At 35.4% G+C, this 19,478-nt stretch overlaps 5 protein-coding genes across 11 annotated transcripts in view; 2 read left to right on the plus strand and 3 right to left on the minus strand.

The window, feature by feature from the left end:
* Positions 1-1,203, minus strand: part of LOC123008615 (ATP-citrate synthase) — a 14,880-nt gene extending 13,677 nt beyond the window's left edge. For both annotated transcript variants that reach the window (XM_044404507.1, XM_044404504.1), the window contains exon 1: positions 1,071-1,203. The gene's annotated coding sequence lies outside the window, so the exon portion shown is untranslated. The remainder of the gene's footprint in view (positions 1-1,070) is intronic.
* Positions 1,204-1,268: 65 nt separating this feature from the next.
* Positions 1,269-4,016, minus strand: LOC123008619 (facilitated trehalose transporter Tret1-like). Of its 5 annotated transcripts, XM_044404527.1 has the most exons (7): positions 3,838-3,970; positions 3,477-3,580; positions 2,846-3,040; positions 2,658-2,793; positions 2,307-2,612; positions 2,095-2,261; positions 1,269-2,047 (listed from the first exon to the last, which is right to left on the minus strand). In XM_044404527.1, the coding sequence occupies exons 3-7, from the start codon at positions 2,966-2,968 to the stop codon at positions 1,295-1,297; spliced, it is 1,485 nt and encodes a 494-aa protein (XP_044260462.1). In that variant the 5' UTR covers positions 2,969-3,040; positions 3,477-3,580; positions 3,838-3,970; the 3' UTR covers positions 1,269-1,294. The 5 variants fall into 5 exon arrangements, with proteins under 5 accessions (XP_044260462.1, XP_044260464.1, XP_044260459.1 ...); XM_044404529.1 differs by lacking the exon at positions 3,477-3,580 and having other exon boundaries at positions 3,870-4,016; XM_044404524.1 differs by lacking the exon at positions 3,477-3,580 and having other exon boundaries at positions 3,838-3,974.
* Positions 3,957-13,398, plus strand: LOC123008617 (serine/threonine-protein kinase Tao). The gene is made up of 8 exons (XM_044404514.1): positions 3,957-4,352; positions 4,431-4,913; positions 7,795-8,134; positions 8,180-8,507; positions 8,554-9,076; positions 11,627-11,900; positions 11,958-12,589; positions 12,641-13,398. The coding sequence occupies exons 2-8, from the start codon at positions 4,465-4,467 to the stop codon at positions 12,759-12,761; spliced, it is 2,667 nt and encodes an 888-aa protein (XP_044260449.1). The 5' UTR covers positions 3,957-4,352; positions 4,431-4,464; the 3' UTR covers positions 12,762-13,398.
* LOC123008623 (protein NipSnap) lies at positions 13,302-17,480 on the minus strand. Of its 2 annotated transcripts, XM_044404537.1 has the most exons (6): positions 17,361-17,480; positions 17,090-17,258; positions 16,864-17,037; positions 16,645-16,816; positions 16,331-16,598; positions 13,302-13,592 (listed from the first exon to the last, which is right to left on the minus strand). In XM_044404537.1, exons 2-6 carry the CDS (start codon positions 17,131-17,133, stop codon positions 13,444-13,446), a joined length of 807 nt encoding a protein of 268 aa, XP_044260472.1. In that variant the 5' UTR covers positions 17,134-17,258; positions 17,361-17,480; the 3' UTR covers positions 13,302-13,443. The 2 variants fall into 2 exon arrangements, with proteins under 2 accessions (XP_044260472.1, XP_044260471.1); XM_044404536.1 differs by having other exon boundaries at positions 17,090-17,451.
* A 56-nt stretch (positions 17,481-17,536) lies between these two features.
* LOC123008620 (GDP-Man:Man(3)GlcNAc(2)-PP-Dol alpha-1,2-mannosyltransferase) lies at positions 17,537-19,423 on the plus strand. Its single transcript, XM_044404530.1, has 5 exons — positions 17,537-17,755; positions 17,847-18,077; positions 18,123-18,355; positions 18,405-18,622; positions 18,671-19,423. The coding sequence occupies exons 1-5, from the start codon at positions 17,733-17,735 to the stop codon at positions 19,406-19,408; spliced, it is 1,443 nt and encodes a 480-aa protein (XP_044260465.1). The 5' UTR covers positions 17,537-17,732; the 3' UTR covers positions 19,409-19,423.
* Positions 19,424-19,478: the final 55 nt, after the last annotated feature.

Raw genomic sequence — 19,478 nt, forward strand, 5'->3', positions numbered from 1 at the left:
ATCATGCAACTAGATTTTTTAACTTTTATTGTTTTTTCATATTTTATAATTTTTTTAACAATAATTTTTAGCAAAAATAGAAGAAATCGCACATGTTGTAAGAAAAAAACTAATATCTTTCAAATTATAAATAATTGGGACCCTATTTAAAATTAGAAAGTTGAATATAGCCCAAAATATACTGACATTTAGAAAAATTCTAAATTTGTCGGCTTATAAACCATTTAATAATTTTTTTAATAATTTGCAATCGGGGCCATAAATAAAAATTTTACAGCGCATGCCGTTTTTTAATCACCCTGTATAAAAAATATGTTATACATAAAAAAGGAAATGCATTATCACTACCCTTCAAGTGATAAAAATTATCACAAAATTAATTTTTATCGTTGTTTTCACTCGAAATAATTCCAAATGTTGTGAAATGCTTTTTTTAGTTTTCTATACAATTTTTCATATTCAAGATTAAAGAAAGTATTCTCAAAATTACACAAACGCAATTTAATTWAATTTCACATCATTACTTCTGTGAAATACCGACACGCACATTTCATTATTTCCCTAGACGGTAACAGTTTTGTTATTCCTGAAAATGTTTTTTTTTTTCCAAAACCCGACGTCCTTGTCCCCCGTTCAGTCCCGTAAATGACGTCAATGGAGTCCCCCTAAGCCGGCCCTGGGCGGCGTGATAGCCCCGTGAAAACAACAAATTTGCAGATTTATCTCTTGACTTTGATGCAATCGGAGGCAACCTTGAGGCTGCTCTAGGTCAGGGACCTGCATCCAGTCATACAATCACTCGCGTGCCCCCTGTAAACGCCCCACTCCGCATTCCAAGTGCTCCGAGACACCGGTAAAAATTGAAGGTTATGTGTGGGAAAAATCCACACAATACTACTTAAATCGAACGTAAACGGTTTAAAACGCGACAAACATACATAATTACTGTAATTAACGTGAGAAGCAATAAAAATCGTGACAAAATTTAAATTGACATTTGGTATTATTTTTGACAGATGACAGCTGTGATGATTTTAACAAAATTTGATAAAAAATCGTGCCATACTCACAATTCGATGATCAAAACACCAAATTTGCGTAAAATCGGGTCAAATTTCTGTCAAACAATAATCAAAATTTGGTTATTTAACCAAATTTTCGAGTTTTTACTACAAACAACAAACTTGCGTCACTTGTGATTTTTAACTGGTCAAAAACGCGTTCAGCGGATATTAACACTTGTCACGGGGGTTAAAAAAAGGACACGATCGAAAAAATAATTTTTTTTATTTATTCAACCACGCTTAAAATAACCTTCAATATCTTTAAATGTTTTCCCTAACGTTTCCGGGAGAAAGAGAAAAATGAAAATGACACCGCATAAATTCACCACAGCCATGATGTAAAAGACGCACTGGATTTTAATCAAATCGAGCACAAATGGGAAAATTTTAACTGTAACAAACATGAAAATGTAAGCGATTGACACCATGAGTCCCCCTAAGACGCCTCGGACCTTAACCGGGAACAACTCCCCGATTAGAGTCCACGGAATCACCAAATAACCCAAAGAACTGAAACAAACATAACCTAGGACACAATAGAGGGCGATGTTGTCGCCCTTATCTTTGTGTATACTTAATTTGGCTAATTCCTCCGGGGGAATCACAGTGAGGTACATATAAACACCAGCTATCAGACTTGTAAGACATTGACCTAACCCGGAAATAAAAAAGAGGGGCCTTCGACCCACCCGTTTCGATATTAAAGCCGATATTATCGACATGACAAACCTAATCGAACCTAACAGGACCAAAGCCACGAATTCATCTAAACCGTTGCGAAAATGCCCCCCAATTTCCCGAAACAAATCAACAGCATARAAAATAATAACATAACCACAYGACAATTGCTGGATCACAAAAATGATAAAAAGTATGAAAAACGGTTTATAGACAACAGATTCCTTGTAAAAACTCCAATCAGTTTTTGATTTTCGCCGATTTTGGGCACTCGTGTCCAGCAACCTTAGTTGATTCTCAAAAATCTGGAAAAAACTCTTAAGGCCGGGTTTCACCCCCTCAAAAACCTCACTTGTCGGTCCTTGTAGAGCCACTCGAGGGATTTCGCTGCGTCGTCTGGCTTGTTTTTGAAAACGATAAACCAGTGGGGGCTCTCTGGTAAAAACCACAAGAGGATTAAAGTCCCCAAGATTAGGAAACAGTTAATGGCGGCCATGACACGCCAATGAAACCATAAACCTACAATAAGGGAAAGTCAAGTGAGTCATGACTCGATTCAGTTACCTAAAACGCAAGTGAAAAGTATTCCAAACGAGACAAAAACGCTATTAAGACTTAATAGCATTGTCCTGTAGCTCGGGTGAGTGATTTCACTCACGTAGACCAAAGCTACGGTTGTGAGACCCCCGCTGAACCCGGCGATTATCCGAGCCAAATACAAATGCCAAACGGTTGTAGCCGTAGCGTGGATTATCCACGAAATAGCGAACGGGATTGTAGTACAAATACACAAAGTTTTGCGTCCGAAGCGGTCCATAAGGGGGCCGATGATTACCGAACCCGCGGGCAGGGCTATTGCCACTATACTGGCTAAAAATCACCGGTTAGATCGGTTATAACCGGCTTAAAATCTACCAATCCATGACGCCTCCGATTTTGAAATATGGATGTCACTTGTTTTCTCATTCAGTTGTGGCAACAAGATGGCGCTGAATGACATGTTAACGCCTGCTTGGATTACAAGGCTATGGGCGATACAACATGCTATAATCTGAAATTTAAAATTAAAAAATGCAAAAATCGTTATTTTATTTATTAATCACCTGTCGGAGAGAACTCCGCCATGGTATTGCATAAACCGGTTTTTCGATTTTTGTCGTCAAAATCAAGGCACTCTCGTTTTTCTCGTCATTTTCTTCCAGTTTGATTCGGTGTTCGCGACTCATTGCTAAATAATAGAAAATAGGATTCGCTTTATCATTTTGTTGATTGCGAAAGTGTTACATTGAGACAAAAGCCTGCAAGAAAATTAAATAATCAGTACACAATAAGCCAAACAATTATTTACTTAAWGCGAGGAATTTGCGATGCAATAAATGTGTGAGCGACTTGAATGATAACAATAATGGATTTTACTACTTCCTACTAACAACAAAGGTTTGGAAAAAAACTGTTATATCACTTATACCAACAAAGCTTCAAAATGTAATGTGAACGTCGCTTAAAATTTTAATCCCCTCAATTGCACCATTAGGGGTTATCTTATCGCATTTTTTTGTCTAGTACGTATTGTAATGTCAAATAACAATTCAAATTTGGCGCCTATTTTGACACGAGGCAAATGTCACTTTTTTGAGTTTGGTGTGATCACACTGTATACTGTACATTGTGTTCTAGTGTCATTATTTAAGGCTTGAGAAAAAGAAAGGAACCAAAAATTGGGGTTGGACTCACAATCACGGCTTGCTTGATTGACGGGGTTGGTTCACAGGTGGGGTTTTGGGGCTCATGTGCGTCCCCGGAAGCGTTTCTATGTTCACAAAAGTGTTAATAATTTGCTGRAAATTAAACGGTAACTCAAAATGTTGTTAAACTTGAAAACCATTACAGTTTTCTGTATTATCAAATTTAAATWAAATAAACATTTTGTTAAACAATTCGCATTTGATTAACACAATTTGCCCTAATTGTGTGTTGAAAATTAAAATTAGGGCGCAAATTTTTTGGCACGATTCCCAAATTTGGGGTAATCACCCTGTATACTTGAGAAAAAGGCTGAAGAAAAAATTTGTGATAGAAAAAGGGTTGGACTCACGGTTGTTTCGCAGTTGGGGCTTTGGGTCTCACCTTTGTACCCACCCGGAAGCGCTTCTAAGTTTAGAAAATCTCTGAAAATTTCCTGAAACGCCCCTGGTGGCTGAAAAGCTGAAATCGTGCAGTTTCCTGCGTTATCGGCGCCTTATCAGCTCCAAATATTGTTGGGTGGGGTTTGTCAATTGATGAATTTTAATAAAATTTGTTAAAGTCGTGTGGGGTTTGGTTTGTTGTGGTGTCGAGGTGTTGTTTTTTGAAAAATGCCCCGTGTCGTCGCGGCGTATTTATCGACCGAGTTTTTGAGGTTAGCAATCCTTCCATTATAGTGACAGTTGTGGAGCTAACCTCGTCATAAAATCGTGAATGTTTTCGTATTTGTGGCGGATTTGGTGGTTTTAGAGTGGTCGGGGCGGTGTCTTTGGTGCATGTTGGAGCCCCCGGTGGAAATATGTGAAAACCATCTCGGGGCGAAGTTGTGAAAGTTCATTGCAAAATAATTTTACACGCCGCCATTTTGTGAGTATTTTGTAAATGCAGAAGTGGTTATTTGTGTGGTGAAATGGGGGCCCTCAGTGAGAATCCCGTCTTTTGCAGTGAGATGCGAGCATAGCGAGCCACAAGGAGGAGCATGGCACCTGTCCCAAGACCAGGTAGCCTGAGGGACCCCGAAATCGCCGACTTGTTTTACAAACATGACCCGGAGAAGATCTTTGAGGATCTCAGGGAGATCGGACATGGCTCATTCGGCGCTGTTTACTACGCCAGATGCACCATCACCAAAGAAATCGTTGCCATCAAGAAAATGTCCTACACGGGCAAGCAGAGTCTCGAGAAATGGCAAGACATTTTGAAGGAGATCAGATTTCTGAAACAACTCAAGCACCCAAACACCATCGAATACAAGGGATGCTACYTGAGGGAAAACACRGCCTGGTTAGTCATGGAATATTGTCTCGGCTCCGCCTCGGACATTATTGAAGTGCACAAGAGGCCCCTCATGGAAGAGGAAATCGCCGCGATCTGCGAAGGTGTCTTGATGGGGCTCAGCTACCTGCACGATTTCGGACGCATCCACAGGTAAATGWCAATTTATGCAAAATTTTCAATCAATTAAGTCAACAGAATAGAAAAGTGCTCATTTATTTAATGAATTTTTGCTCAAAGTGTACTGTGACTCTAAAGTTATGTTGGCAACATTGAATAATGTAGATACAAGATACGACACGTGACAATTTTCGTATCTTTTCTGTATTTTTGTAGTTGTCAACTTAAATTCAAAGTAGAAAGAAAGGAAATGACGAATCTTAAATGTTTGAAACTTTGAAATTAAGTTGGTAACATTGTACATACAATGTAGTGAGTGAAATAAAACTTGTTAATTCTCATATCTTCTCTCTCTGTTTTTCAATATCACCAACTTAATTTTAAAATCACAGGCCATTTCGATCAGAATTTTTTATTGCTGTTTAAAATAGTCTCTTTTTATTTATTTATTTTTTTTAAAGATGCAACGAATCTTTGAGTTTTAAATTTTGAAATAAAGGTGGCCACACTGTATAATGTGGTGACAGAAAATATAAAAACTTGGCAATTCTCGTGTATCTCCCGTTCTTGCTCTCTGATTTTCAATATTGCCAACTTAATTACAAAATCACAGGCCACTTCTATCATATTTTTTTATTGGTGGTTAAAGGAGTCTCTTTTTGTTTTTAAATAAATGAATGGTAGTGACAAATTTGAAATATTTTGAATTTTGAAATTAAGTTGGCAACATTGACAGAAGATATAAAACTTTTTGTTATTCTAATGTCTCTATTTTTCAATATTGCCAACTTAATTTCAAAATCACAGGCTACTTCGTTCAGATTTTTTTTTGCTTAAAAGCTTCTCGTTTTGATTTTTGTTTTTAAATAAATGAAAGGAAATCACGAATCTTAAATATTTTGAATGAAATAAACATTACATTTTATTTACAAAATTTATTTCGATTATGTTAACTGATAAGAAGTAAACTAATGTTTAGAACTTTAAAATTAAGTTGGCAACATTGGATAATGTGGTGAAATTTGTCAATTTTCATATCTTGTATCTCTGTTTTTCAATATTCCCAACTTAATTACACAAGCACAGGTTTAAAACAGTCTCTTTTCTATTTTTATTTTTAAAAAGATGAAACGAAATGACGAATCTTAAAGTTTTGAATTTCCAAATTAAGTTGGCAACATTGTATATAAYGTAGTGACAAAAGATATAAAATTTGTCAATTCTAGTGTATCTCTCTTTCCTTCTCTCTCTGATTTTCTGTATTGCCAACTTAATTACAAAATCACAGGCTACTTCGATCATAATTTTTTTATTRATCCTTAAAGGAGTCTCTTTTTTATTTTTGTTTTTACATGAATGAATTGTAGTGACACATTTTAAATATTTTGAATTTTGAAATTACGTTGGCAACATTAACAAAAGATATAAAACTTTTTCTTATATCTTATGTCTCAATTTTTCAATATTGCCAACTTAATTTCAAAATCACAGGCCACTTCGTTCTGATTTTTTTTTATTGCTTAAAAGCGTCTCATTTTTATTTTCGTTTTTAAATAAATGAAAGGAAATGACGAATTGTAAATGTTTTGAATGAAATAAACATTTATTTACAAAATTTATTTCGATTATGTTGATTGATAAGAAGAAAACTAATGTTTGGAACTTTAAAATTAATTTGGATAATGTCGTGACAGAAAATATAAAACTTGTCAATTTTCATACTTTGTATTTCTGTTTTTCAGTATTGCCAACTTAATTACAAAATCAGGGGCCACTTCGGTCAGAATTTTTTATTACTATTTAAAACAGTCTCTTTTTTATCTTTGTTTTTAAAAAGATGAAACGAAATGACGAATCTCAATTTTAAATTTTGAAATTCAGTTGGCAACACTGTGTAATGCAGTGACAGAAGATATAAAACTTGTCAATTCTCGTGTGTCTCTCTTTCTTTCTCTGATTTTAAACATTGCCAACTTAATTACAAAATCGCATGCCACTTCGATCATAATTTTTTAATTGATGCTTAAAGGAGTCTCTTTTTTATTTTTATTTTTAAATAAATGAATGGAAATGGCAAATCTTAAATATTTTGAATTTTGAAATTAAGTTGGCAACATTGATTGAAAATATAAACTTTTTTCTTATATCTCTATTTTTCAATATTGCCAACTTAATTTCAAAATCACAGGCCACTTCGTTCAGAATTTTTTTCTAATACTTAAAAGCGTCTCGTTTTTATTTTTGTTCTTAAATAAATGAAAGGAAATGACGAATCTTAAGAAATAAACATTCCATTTTATTTACAAAATTTATTTCGATTATGTTGATTGATAAGAAGTGAACTATTTTCCAGTCAATTTCGTTATCATTTTATTAATAGACAAATCGGTATCAGATAACCTAATTTTTGTAGATTTTTCATCTCACTTTTTTTTTAAGATAAGCAAATAGGATTAGTCATTGGTAAATAGATTCCCAATTAATAATTCTTGCAAGTATTTACTGTTGATTAGAATTAAGTAAACATAAAACCATAACTTTGCGCCATTTAATACAAATATTTGCTCTCTATTTCGGTGAATTTCGAATTTAACACAGTTTTTTTTAATCAAGTATTGATTTTGTTGCCAAATGAACGATAAAACCACACTATGCGTACTCTTGACCTTTTCTACGCTTATCAGACATTATGCCTACGATATTTTTTTGTCGTTATCACACCACACAAATATTTTTATTTTACTCCTAGTTTATTACGTAACCGATTCTATTATTAATAAAGAAAACATAACAATAAAAAACATAGTAATAAACATCAATTTTCTCGTCCGGAAGTTACAACCATGGGTGGGGCGCTTCCCTCAATAATAGATTGTTTTTTAAATCATGATTCATAAAAATGTTTTTTTTTTAGAGATGTGAAAGCCGGCAATATTCTTCTCACCGAAAACGGAACGGTAAAATTGGCCGATTTCGGTAGTGCTTCGATCAAATGTCCAGCGAATTCGTTTGTTGGAACGCCATATTGGATGGCACCGGAAGTCATCTTAGCGATGGACGAAGGCCAATACGATGGTAAAGTCGACGTATGGTCACTTGGTATCACTTGCATCGAGTTGGCCGAACGCAAACCGCCATATTTCAATATGAACGCAATGGCGGCCCTATATCACATTGCTCAAAACGAATCGCCAACGTTGCAGTCTTCCGAATGGTCTGATATTTTCAAGCACTTCGTCGAGGCGTGTCTTCAGGTGATTTACCCTTATTTTTTTTTTTTTGTGATAATTTTCTTGTAGAAATCACCGGGTAATAGACCGCCGTCTTCGATGCTCCTCACTCACAATTTCGTGACTCGAACACGTAGTCCGAATGTCCTCATCGATTTAATTCAACGTACGAAGGCGGCAGTTCGTGATTTAGACAATTTAAACTATCGAAAAATGAAAAAAATACTCATGGTGGATAGTTGCGAAACGGAAAGTACTATAGATGTTGATGACACTCCCGATGAGCATGCAGGTGGTGATAGTTCAAAAAGTAATTCAGTCACGTCTGAACATTCGGTACATTCAGTGGGCGTGTCGGCGAGTAGCCAATCAAGTAGCACGAATAGTCTCCCAGCCGGTAAGTTAACGAATTTATTTACCGACTCTTAATTTAAATTTCTTAGATGGTACAACGAGACGTCACCGAGGTTGTTTCAATCATGTCGCTGCTGCTGCCGCTGTTGGTGATCATGGAACTAATAATTTCGCTACAATTCGAACTACAAGTATTGTTACCAAACAACAAAAGGAGCATATGCAAGAGGAAATGCATGAACAAATGACGGGTTATAAGAGAATGAGGCGTGAACATCAAAGCGCACTTTTGAAACTCGAAGAGAAATGTAAAATGGAAATGGAGAGTCATAAAAATCAATTAGATAAGGAGTATGAAGCTTTGCTACAGAGTTTCAGTAAGGATTTGGAGAAGTTACAAGCGAAACATCAGCAGGAATTGGAAAGGCGGTTGAAACAGAATGCGGCGAGTGAGAAGAAATTGATAAAAGATATCACCAGTCGACAGGAGAGTGACAGGAAGGCGTTTGATGCACATAGGAAGAAAGAGTACAAGGCGAATAAAGAGAGATGGAAAAGGGAGCTGTCGCAGGATGATTCCACGCCGAAACGGCAACGGGAYGCGACGCTACAGTAAGTCTTTCATTTGGGATTTTTGAAAAAAACAACGAAAATGTGTTAATTTTTAACTTATTTGTATTAAAAAAGAATTGACAGTGTCCTAGTGAGTTGGTAAAGACCTTTATTGACCGTTGAGTATTAAAATTTGAAAAAWTGTATWAGRAAATKGATAGATTGTAGATTAGCATCCCCTGAAATTATTTTCAWCTATACAGCGTGACCCAAAAATAGTTGTTTTTTTAATGAAACGTCGTATGTTTCTTGGCATTTTTTTATTACAATAATTTTAAGTTAAACTTTTGTTGAACGATTTTGCTTAAAGTTGTTTTTTTGACGAAAACGTCCTATTYAAAAATTTATCGCACAAAAATTAAGGAAGCTAGAAAAAGCTGCAAAGAAAAAAGTACAAATTTTAATATTATACATTTTTTTTTTTTTTTGAGGAGCAGACTTTCAAAAAGCAGTTTGTCCAAATTTTCATTTTTGCAGGAGAGAACAAAAACTGTCCTTTTTTTAAGAAATAATTTTAATGTTTTATATCAGTAACAATAAATGTGGAATTTACGGCATTTTACAAAAAAACTTTAAAAACCTTTATCTCAATTCTCAAAAACATGGGCAAACTGCATTTTGAAAGTCTGCTCCTCATTTGTAAAGATAAAAAAAATGAAGTTTATTAAAAGTTAAATAATTTAAATAGAACACCCTATTTATTTTTACATTGCCATTGAGAAAATAAGGTCGTTCTATTTTAAAAAAAACTGAGTTATAGTCGTTTTTTGATCATCATTTTCTAAAAATCATACCAGCCTTGAAATTAGACAGTTGACATTCTTGAACTACCTTAAAAGATACTTTAAACTTTTGGTTATCAAATGCAAATTAATAATAAATTTATTGCAAGGTGTTCAAAACTTGTGATTTTTTGAATGGACTTTTGCAAATTAAAATTTCGACAAAAAGATTGACATATGTCAAAAACTATGRCAGATAAGTACCAACAACCTGGGTATGTTTTACTCAGTATGAAAAAGTGAATTCAAAAGTGTAGTAAAAATTAGTGGTTTCCATTTAAAATTTCAAAGTTAGCGCCCAATTTCTTATAGTTTCGGAAGTTCCACCATTTTGAAAATAATTTAATTGAATTAAGAATGGTCTCTGTGGTTGCGTACAAAATTTTGGAAGTTAAAAAGTTTCTAATGTACGCTCTGCAAAAATAAAATAAAAACTTTTTCAGTTATTTAACTTTTGACTAACTTCAACAATTTTTTAACATTACAAATGCAGAACACTAAAAAACTGTTATCCCTTAAAGTTTGTACTGTCTTCTATGCAGTAATAATCTTTTTTCCCGCTATCTTAGTTTAGTGTTTTAGACTTTTAAAATAAATTATTTCAAAAACTAAGCCAAAACGCCCAATAAAAATATTGTAATTAAAAGCTACATMCAAAAATGCCAAGAAACGTATGGTGATTCACCTAAAAAAACGTAAGTTATTTTTGGGTCACGCTGTATAGTGAAAATAATTTCAGGCGATGCACTAGAAAAAAATTAACATTTAAAAGTCAATAATAGACTTATCAACTCGCTGGGACACTTGTATACAGGGTCGCTAAAAAGTATGGATACAGTTAAATATTATAAAAACTACTCATCAAGACTTATTGAAATTTGATATATGCTTGAAAGTATTTAAATTCCATCGTCTCAGATGTTTATGAAATTTCTATCTCTGTTTGCTCTGAGGATACAAAGCTAACTTGATTTTTTTTTAATGACGAGAACGGTCAAATTTAATATTTTTAAGAAGAGCATTTTTTTCTGAGTTCTGTGATGTAACACATCCATACCCTATTTTAATCAAAACTTAAAAAAAATATATCGAACTAACAAAATTTTTAAAAATGTAAAATTTTGTTAGCCTTGGAAATGTTGTCTTCATCATCGTTAGCTCTTTGCCGCCTGAAGTTTGACCAAAAAATAAGTAAAAGTTAATAATTGTTAAAATAACATCTATTTTAACTGAAAAAGAACACATTTTAATTAAAAAAGCTTAAACACGAAACACATCATTTTTATACTACAAACGATGTTCAAAATGATTTCCATTGWCTTGAGATTTTCTATAAGCTCAGTTTCACTTAAAAGTACCATTGTTAAACTAATTATTGTACACAAGTTTAATTTTTGGCCAATATGCAAGTGACAGATRACTAATAATAGCATTTTCAAAGCTATCTTAGTTTTACTTTTCCAGAATTACATTTTTGAATTTTAATTTTTTTTCCCTTTTAATAAAAGTAAAGGGCATATGTTTACACATCACTGAATTCAGAAAAAAATGTTTTTTTAAAATTTGACTCTTCGTGCCATTAAAAAAATCAAGTTAGGCTTGTATTTTGAAAATATATGATGGTAGAAAATAAAAAAAGATCTCAGATGATASAMTTTAAACACTTCTAACTGTTTCCCAAATTTCAACGTGCTCTGTGAAAATATTTAGCTGTATCCATAATTTTGTATTTCTTATTTATGTATTTTTATGATGAAATTTTTTTCAGGACRCATAAGGATAATTTGAAGCTTGTGGACGCTCAGGACGAGCAGCGCTTACTCAGATGCCAAAAAGAATATTTAGAATTGGAAGTTCGCAAATTTCGAAGAAAAAAACTCCTCACATACCATAACTTAGAGCAGGATTTATTGCGTCAGGAATTGAATAAAAGACAACAACAATTGGAACAAGCCCACATGATGCTCCTTAGACATCACGAGAAGACCCAAGAGTTGGAATATCGTCAACAAAAAGCCGTACATGCATTACGCGAAGAACAGGTAAAATAGTACCACTTTGAAAAATATTAATCAACGATTTAATTGTTTTAATTCCAGGTCAAGAACCAACACGACACCGAACTGGCGAACCAATCYGAATACATGAAACGTTCCGAGCGTGAATTGCGTAAAAAACACGCCCTCGAAGTGAAACAACAACCAAAGTCGTTAAAACAGAAGGAAATGATGGTTCGTAAGCAATTTCGGGACACTTGCAAAGTCCAAACGAAACAGTACAAGGCTCTCAAGGCGCAAATCCTCGCGAATACGCCGAAAGAGGACCAGAAGGCTGTAATAAAAAAACTGAAGGAGGAGCAGCGGCGGAAGTTGGCCTTGTTGGGTGACCAATACGAGCAAAGCATTGCTGAAATGTTGCAGAAACAGTGCTTGCGATTGGACGAGAGTCAAGAGAGTGAGTGTCAACAGATGAAGGAGCGGTTGCATTACGAATTGGAGATTTTGATGGCGTATCAGAGTAAGAATAAAATGCAAGCGCAAGCGCAAAGAGACCGCGAGAGAAACGAGTTGGAGGAGAGAGTGGCGGTGAGGAAGTCATTGTTGGAGACAAAGATGAATTCCGAGACGCAGAGGTTTCTCGAGGAGAGGGCCGAGAGGATAAGGATTTTGCATGAGAGACAAGAGAGGGATTTGGAGGACTTTGATAATGAGTCGGTGCGACTGGGGTTCAGGTAATTGAGGGGGGAAATCAATAATTGTGTTATTTGATCGATTTGTTGCAGCGCTCTGGCGATAGCAGAGATATCACGTGAGAATTACGACGATGATGGCAGTTTGTCCGGTTCTATGCTAAGTCTAGCTCATTCCAATAGCTCTACGAGTTTTCCACCCGGGTCGGTGTAGTAACGTTCATTTTGCCTATCAAATTAATTTTTAATCATTAAGTGTAACTAAGACTAACAAATACCGAACAACTGGTTGGTATTTACGCTTAATTCGAGCAATAATAATAACGATCACACGGCCAGGAGGGCGACTCAACGGTGAGGGATATTATTATTGTCCTATTGGTTTCCTTGTCTTTTTTGATAGCAGTATTTATTGATTAAATTATAGAAGAAATAACTGTATATAGTTTTCATTCTTTTCTTTTTAGTCAATGTATTTGTTTGATAGCATGACAAAATCAAACTGCTGTTTCTAGGGACAGTRTTTAGTAAAGAATAGTGCAATTTATCTCCTAATTTCGTTAGTATTTAACCACACATCACAAATTTTCGATGTTAAGATTGTGATAATTATAATTCTGGTTACTCATGTAAATTCAGCCGTTTTGTTTCTTCATGTAACAGTTGCTTTTAGTCAGTCGGTCGCTAATTATCACGGAAATGTACATACCTATATTTACCTGTACTGAGGTTAGCTGTATGAGCAACGATTTCGTTCGGCTGATAACTATTTATTTTTTCGCTGTGGCTACCAATAAAATATAACAAGATGTATTTTATACGTAAATAAAAATTATTGCTTTAACTGTTTTGCACCGACTTTATATATTCAATTCAGTTCACAATAGTAATACGTTTTACTGTGTTGGGGAGAATTCAGTCGGGACCATAATCCTGCAGTGCATTTCCCTGATCAATGGCACCGTGTAAGCCACGCATTCGTCCCATCCTGGGGACCTCCAAGCGCTCTCCCGAGTCTCCTTCCTCTTATTCAAGTCCTCGTAACCTGCGACAAGTGCCACAATAAAAACGTGCTCAGAATGCTGCGAAAATTTCATGAACGTATGTCTTGTCTAATGATTTCAAAAAATTGACTGATTTTAATTTAGCAACTATAACTGTCAAATATAGATGCAAAAATTACATCACTTTCGACTTAATTCTGTACTTTTTCGGGTTATTTTTGACATCAAATAATTACATTTTTAACTGAGAAATGTCTTAAATCTAATATCATGAATTGAAGTAGCAAAAATAACACCATTTTGCACCTGATTTGGGGATTTTTCGGCTTAGTAACGAAACTTCGAAAAATAAACATGTTTCTGGCTGAAAAACGTTCTTTAAACACTCGATAAAAGCATAAATAATACAATTTTTAACCTAATTCGGTGATTTCTTCGATATTTCACGGAAAAACTTGCATTTTTTTTCGGTATGTTGTAGCGAAAGAATTTGAATTTTTGGTTAAAAACACGCTTAAATTTTGCGAAATAATTGCAAAAACGTTTTAAAACCCTGTTGAAAGACAAAAATAGCATTTCCCATCTAATTTGTTGATTTTTTGGCTTAATAAAGAAACACTGAAAAATAAACATGTTTCTGACTAAAAAAACGTCCTTAAACAAACACTCGATAAAAGTATAAATAATACAATTTTTGACCTAACTTCGGACTTTTCTGTATTTTTAGCGATATTTCGTGACCAAAAACTTGGGTGTTTTAGCGAAAGAATTTGAATTTTTGGTTAAAAACACGCTTAAATTTTGCGAAACAATTGCAAAAACGTTTTAAAACGCCGTAGAAAGCAAAAACTTGAATTTTTTCTTGATTGTTTTAGCGAAAGAATTTGAATTTTTGGTTAAAAACATGCTTAAATTTTGCGAAACAATTGCAAAAACGTTTTAAAACGCCGTAGAAAGATAAAAATAACATTTCTCACCTAATTTTTTGATTTTTCGCTCTGTAATTACGACCCTAATAAACGCTATTTGTGATTAAGTACAAAAAACGCTTAAAAAACTCAAAAATAAAACCAATTCTGACCTAGCTTTGTGATTTTTCAGTTGAAAAACGTCCTAAAACCACCGAAAAATGATAAAATAATATAATTTTTACTCAGTTAGGTGATTTTTTGGGCATGTTTTGGTGAAATTTCGCAAAAAAATTGGAAAAACAATTACTGAGATCAAAAAGTTCAATCAAATTGGTGTAGACAAAAGATAAAACGTCTTAATAATAATAAAAAATGCGCAAAAATCACAAAAATACCATCATTTTCCACTTAATTTGGCGCTTTTTCGGTATGTTTTAGCGAAAGAATTGGAATTTTTGGTTAAAAAACAGCTTAAATTTTGCGAAATAATTACAAAAACGTTTTAAAACGCTGTAGAAAGACAAAAATAACATTTTCACCTAATTTGTTGATTTATCGTTTATTGTTCCCTAATAAACGCTTTTTTGTAATTTAAGGAAAAAAAAAACGCAAAAATAAAACCAATTCTGACCTATCTGTGATTTTTCACTTGAAAAACGTCCTAAACTCGTCGAAAAATGGTAAAATAATATGATTTTTACCCCATTTTGGTGATTTTTGGGCACATTTATTGAAATCTCGCAAAAAAAAATAGGAAAAACAATTACTGAGATCAAAAAGTCTTATCAAATTGGTGTAGGCAAAAGATGAAATGTCTTAATAATGCAAAAATTACAAAAATAACATCATTTTCCACCTAATTTGATGATTTTTCCGTATGTTTTAGCGAATGTATTTGAATTTTTTGTTAAAAAATACGATAAAATTTTGCGAAATAATTGCAAAAAGGTTTTAAAACGCCGTAGAAGGACAAAAATAATATTTTAACCTAATTTGGTGATTTTTCACTCTGTAGTTACGTCCCTAATGAACGCTTTTGTGTAATTAAGTGAAAAAAACGCAAAAATAAAACCAATTCTGACCTATCTTTGTAATTTTTCACTTGAAAAACGTTCTAAAATTACCGAAAAATGGTAAAATAATATAATTTTTACCCATTGAGTTGATTTTTGGGCATGTTTTAGTGAAATCTCTGGAAAAAAAATAGGAAAAACAATTACTGAGATCAAAAAGTCATCTCAAATTGGTGTAAGCAAAAGATAAAACGTCTTAATAATGAAAAATGCAAAAATTACAAAAATAACATCATTTTTACCTAATTTGGTTATTTATCAGTATGTTTTAGCGAAAAATTTTGAATTTTGGGTTAAAAAAAATACGATAAAAGTTTGCGAAATAATTGCAAAAACGTTTTAAAACGCTGTAGAAAGAAAAAAATAACATTTTCACCTGATGTGGTGATTTTTCGCTGTGGTTACGTCCCTAATAAACGTTTTTTGGAATTAAGTAAAAAAACAAAAAACGCTTAAAAATAGGCAAAAACAAAATGAACTCTGACTTAATTTTGTAATTTTTCAGCTGAAAAACGTCCTAAAACCACCGAAAAATAATATCATTTTGACCCAATTTGGTTATTTTAGGCCATGTTTTAGAGAAATCTCGCAAAAAAATAGCAAAAACAATAAAAATGTCATAGTATTTGTCAAAGACGTCAAAACTATTGAACTATTCAATACTAAGTCAATGTTGCCAAACTAAGATTTGAAATTGAACGCCAACTTGACGATAGAACAATGACAGATAAGTGACGACGTTATTCAAGACATACGTTCAAATTTCCAGAGCACTCTTGATCCCGTTTTACTTACACCAAATGTGGTGCACGTTGTAGAGCCTCCCGATTTGGGAGAAGAACCCAGCAAAGGCCTCGTCGTTGTTTTGCCGGAAATTGATAGCCCTCGCCCAGTTGTTGCCCCACTCAATCATGGTCCCAGGCTTCAGGGCRTAKGACCGTATCTCGTATATGTTAYGGGGCTTCCGRAGCTGGATTTGGGGCCAATAACTGAACGCTAGAAGATACTGCAAGTGTCTCGAACGCACGACTCTGCCCTGATCCTCCGAGATTTTCTTAAACTCCTGAAACGGCAATAACAACCCCCGTTTCAAGGCCAATTCAACTTACATCACTTCTGCTGATTATGTTGTTGAATAAGTCGATTTTCTCGTAGCCCCCTGTGAATTTCCACAGATGCAAGGCCTGGTCTTGGTCCCCCACATTGACGGTCCAGGACCCCACCAGTTCCACGGCGGCGGCGAGCGAGTTCTGGGCTTTGATAAAATCGACCGTTTGCTTGCTGAAATGAGACACTTTAGGGGGGTCTTGACCGGTCTTGGGCCTCACATTGTGTTCAAATAAGCCACTTTTGAGTCAGGCCTGAAATTGTGTGTCTGCAGGGCGTAGATTATCTCCTTGTCGCTCAACATACGACTATGGGACTCTTTCGTCGGCTCGATCTTTCTCACGAAGATTTTCGAGAGCCATGCGTCGCTTTTGGGGGCTGTCGTCGCAAATGTTCTGAAAATTATTTGACATTTAACGCGATGCGAGATTGTTATCTCGTTGCTACCTGAGATTTGGAGGAAACTTGGGGAGAATTTTCAAACTTGCCATGTTTTTAGCAATGTGAGCTATTTTTGGATTATTTTTCTGTTTTTAAATGACATGAAGGTTATCAGTTACGAATTGATGTATTTTCGAGCATCGTCGGCACTCGGAGTGGGACTAGGGGGCGCTACCTGTACCAAAACAAGCAATAAAATTAACTTGGGCGAAAACACAACAAAATCGATGCAGGTGGTAAAACCCCTAAGGACAAGAATTTCACTTGACTTGCGTACCCCCTTAATGGCATTTTCCGCCAAAAGAGGCCCCACATGCCATCACTGACACACAATTACGCAAACTTCACCAGAATTGAATCGAAATAACCTTAATATTACAGAAAACTGTAATTATCAGTGACTTTTTTAAGTTGGCAGTAATTTTACAACTTTAAAATTGAATTAAACCATTGTAATTAATCAAAACTGAAATGATTTAGAACCTGTTGATGTTATTACGGTCATAGGAGACTTCAATTAGTCCTTGAGCCGTAAAACAGCCTTTTTTTAATCAACCTCCCAACCCAAAAATCCCTAAGTCGTGTCAACGTCAATCTCAAAACAATAATGTAATCGCCTAAAAACCACCGAAATTGCCAATAAATCACAATGATCGGTTTTGTAACCTTTATGTRAGTRTACCTGGACCTGTAATTAAGCCCYAATTTTGGCTAAAACTTATTTATAACAATTTTTTATAAACCTAACCTCACTTTTTTGTAGAGCTTCTCTTCTGTATTCCACCGATTTCCTCCTATTTATCTCCTTAAGCACGTTAATACTGATCGGAGTCGTCCTCCCCGTGATTTTCCTCTACTTGCGTGCAAAATACCACCGCCAGAAAGCCAAAAACAAGTCGTCTAAAGTCCAAGTGGGGCTTTTTCACCCTTATTGTAACGCCGGTGGGGGCGGTGAGAAAGTCCTCTGGGTGGCATTACAAGCAYTGCAGAAACGGTAAYTTTTTAGTGTGTTTGTAGTGTTATTTAYCACCGATTTTAGGTACAAAAATGCCGAWTTTTTTATTTACACTGGGGACATTGAAGCCACCCCTGGAGAGATTCTAGAAAAAGTGACTAAAATCTTAAATGTGAAAGTCGATAAAAATGTCAAGTTTGTTTATTTGACTCGTCGGAAGTGGGTTGAGGGGGGCCAATACCCCTATTTCACGCTTCTGGGGCAGGCTTTGGGGTCTGTGTATTTGGGGTTTGAAGCCCTTAATCAATTAGTTCCAGGTGTGTTCCCTCTCCTATCATTATAAAATAGTAAATTGGTGATTTTTAGACATTTATATTGATACAACTGGGTTTACTTTTACTCTCCCCATTTTTAAATATTTGGGACGKTGCAAGACAGGTTGCTACATCCATTACCCCACAATTACCAARAAAATGATGTCTCGRGTGTCCAACCGCCAGGCACTTTACAACAACCGGAGTTTGATAGCCAGGAGCCCCATTTTTACCCACGCGAAACTTCTCTACTACCGGCTTTTTGCATGGGTATTTCCCCTAATTTCAGTTTAATTTTGCTCAATTTTACCATTTTAGTTGTATTGCTTGGCTGGTCAATGCTCTGAGACAACTCTAGTCAACTCAACCTTCACTTTAGAGCACTTGACGGAGCTCTGGAACCGCCCCCTTCACCTCGTGTACCCCCCTTGTGAAATAGATCACTTGAAAAAAATCCCACGGGCGAAGGAGCGCCCCCGGAGGATCCGCATCCTGTCTTTGGCCCAATTCCGGCCCGAGAAGGACCACCCCTTGCAACTCCAGTCGCTCTACGAACTCCGGGAGATTTTCCCCGATTTTGAAAATGTCACTTTGGTGTTGTGTGGGAGTTGTCGCAACTCTGAGGACAGCACAAGAGTCGCCGAYTTGAAAGATTTAAGCAAACATTTGAGTTTGGAGAATAATGTTGAGTTTAGGGTGAATTTGACGTATGAGGAGTTGTTGGAGGAGTTCCAAAAGGCGTATTTGGGGGTGCACACGATGCTGGATGAGCATTTTGGGATTAGTGTAGTGGAACAGATGGCAGCGGGGTTGATTGTGGTGGCACACCGGTCAGGGGGGCCCTTGTTGGACATTATTGAGACGTCGGAAGGGTCCCGATTGGGGTTTCTGGCCACCACCCCCGAGGAGTACGCCCACGTGATCAAGTATATCTTGACAGGGGGCGAGGAGGAGGTTTGCGCGATAAGGGAGAGGGCGAGGGCGTCAGTTGATCGGTTTAGTTGTGGGAAGTTCCAAGAGGAGTTTTTAAGGGCCATTGATCCGTTATTTAAATAAAGGATTTAAAGTTTATGTGGTTTTTTATTTGTAATTTGAATTTGGCGCGTTGGTGGTGGGGGATGAAGTG

The sequence above is a fragment of the Tribolium madens genome, unplaced genomic scaffold, assembly GCF_015345945.1.
Source record: "Tribolium madens isolate multiple individuals breed KSU strain unplaced genomic scaffold, Tmad_KSU_1.1 Scaffold_71;HRSCAF=194;Tcas5.2_LG6, whole genome shotgun sequence".
In the NCBI taxonomy this organism is placed as follows: domain Eukaryota; kingdom Metazoa; phylum Arthropoda; class Insecta; order Coleoptera; family Tenebrionidae; genus Tribolium; species Tribolium madens.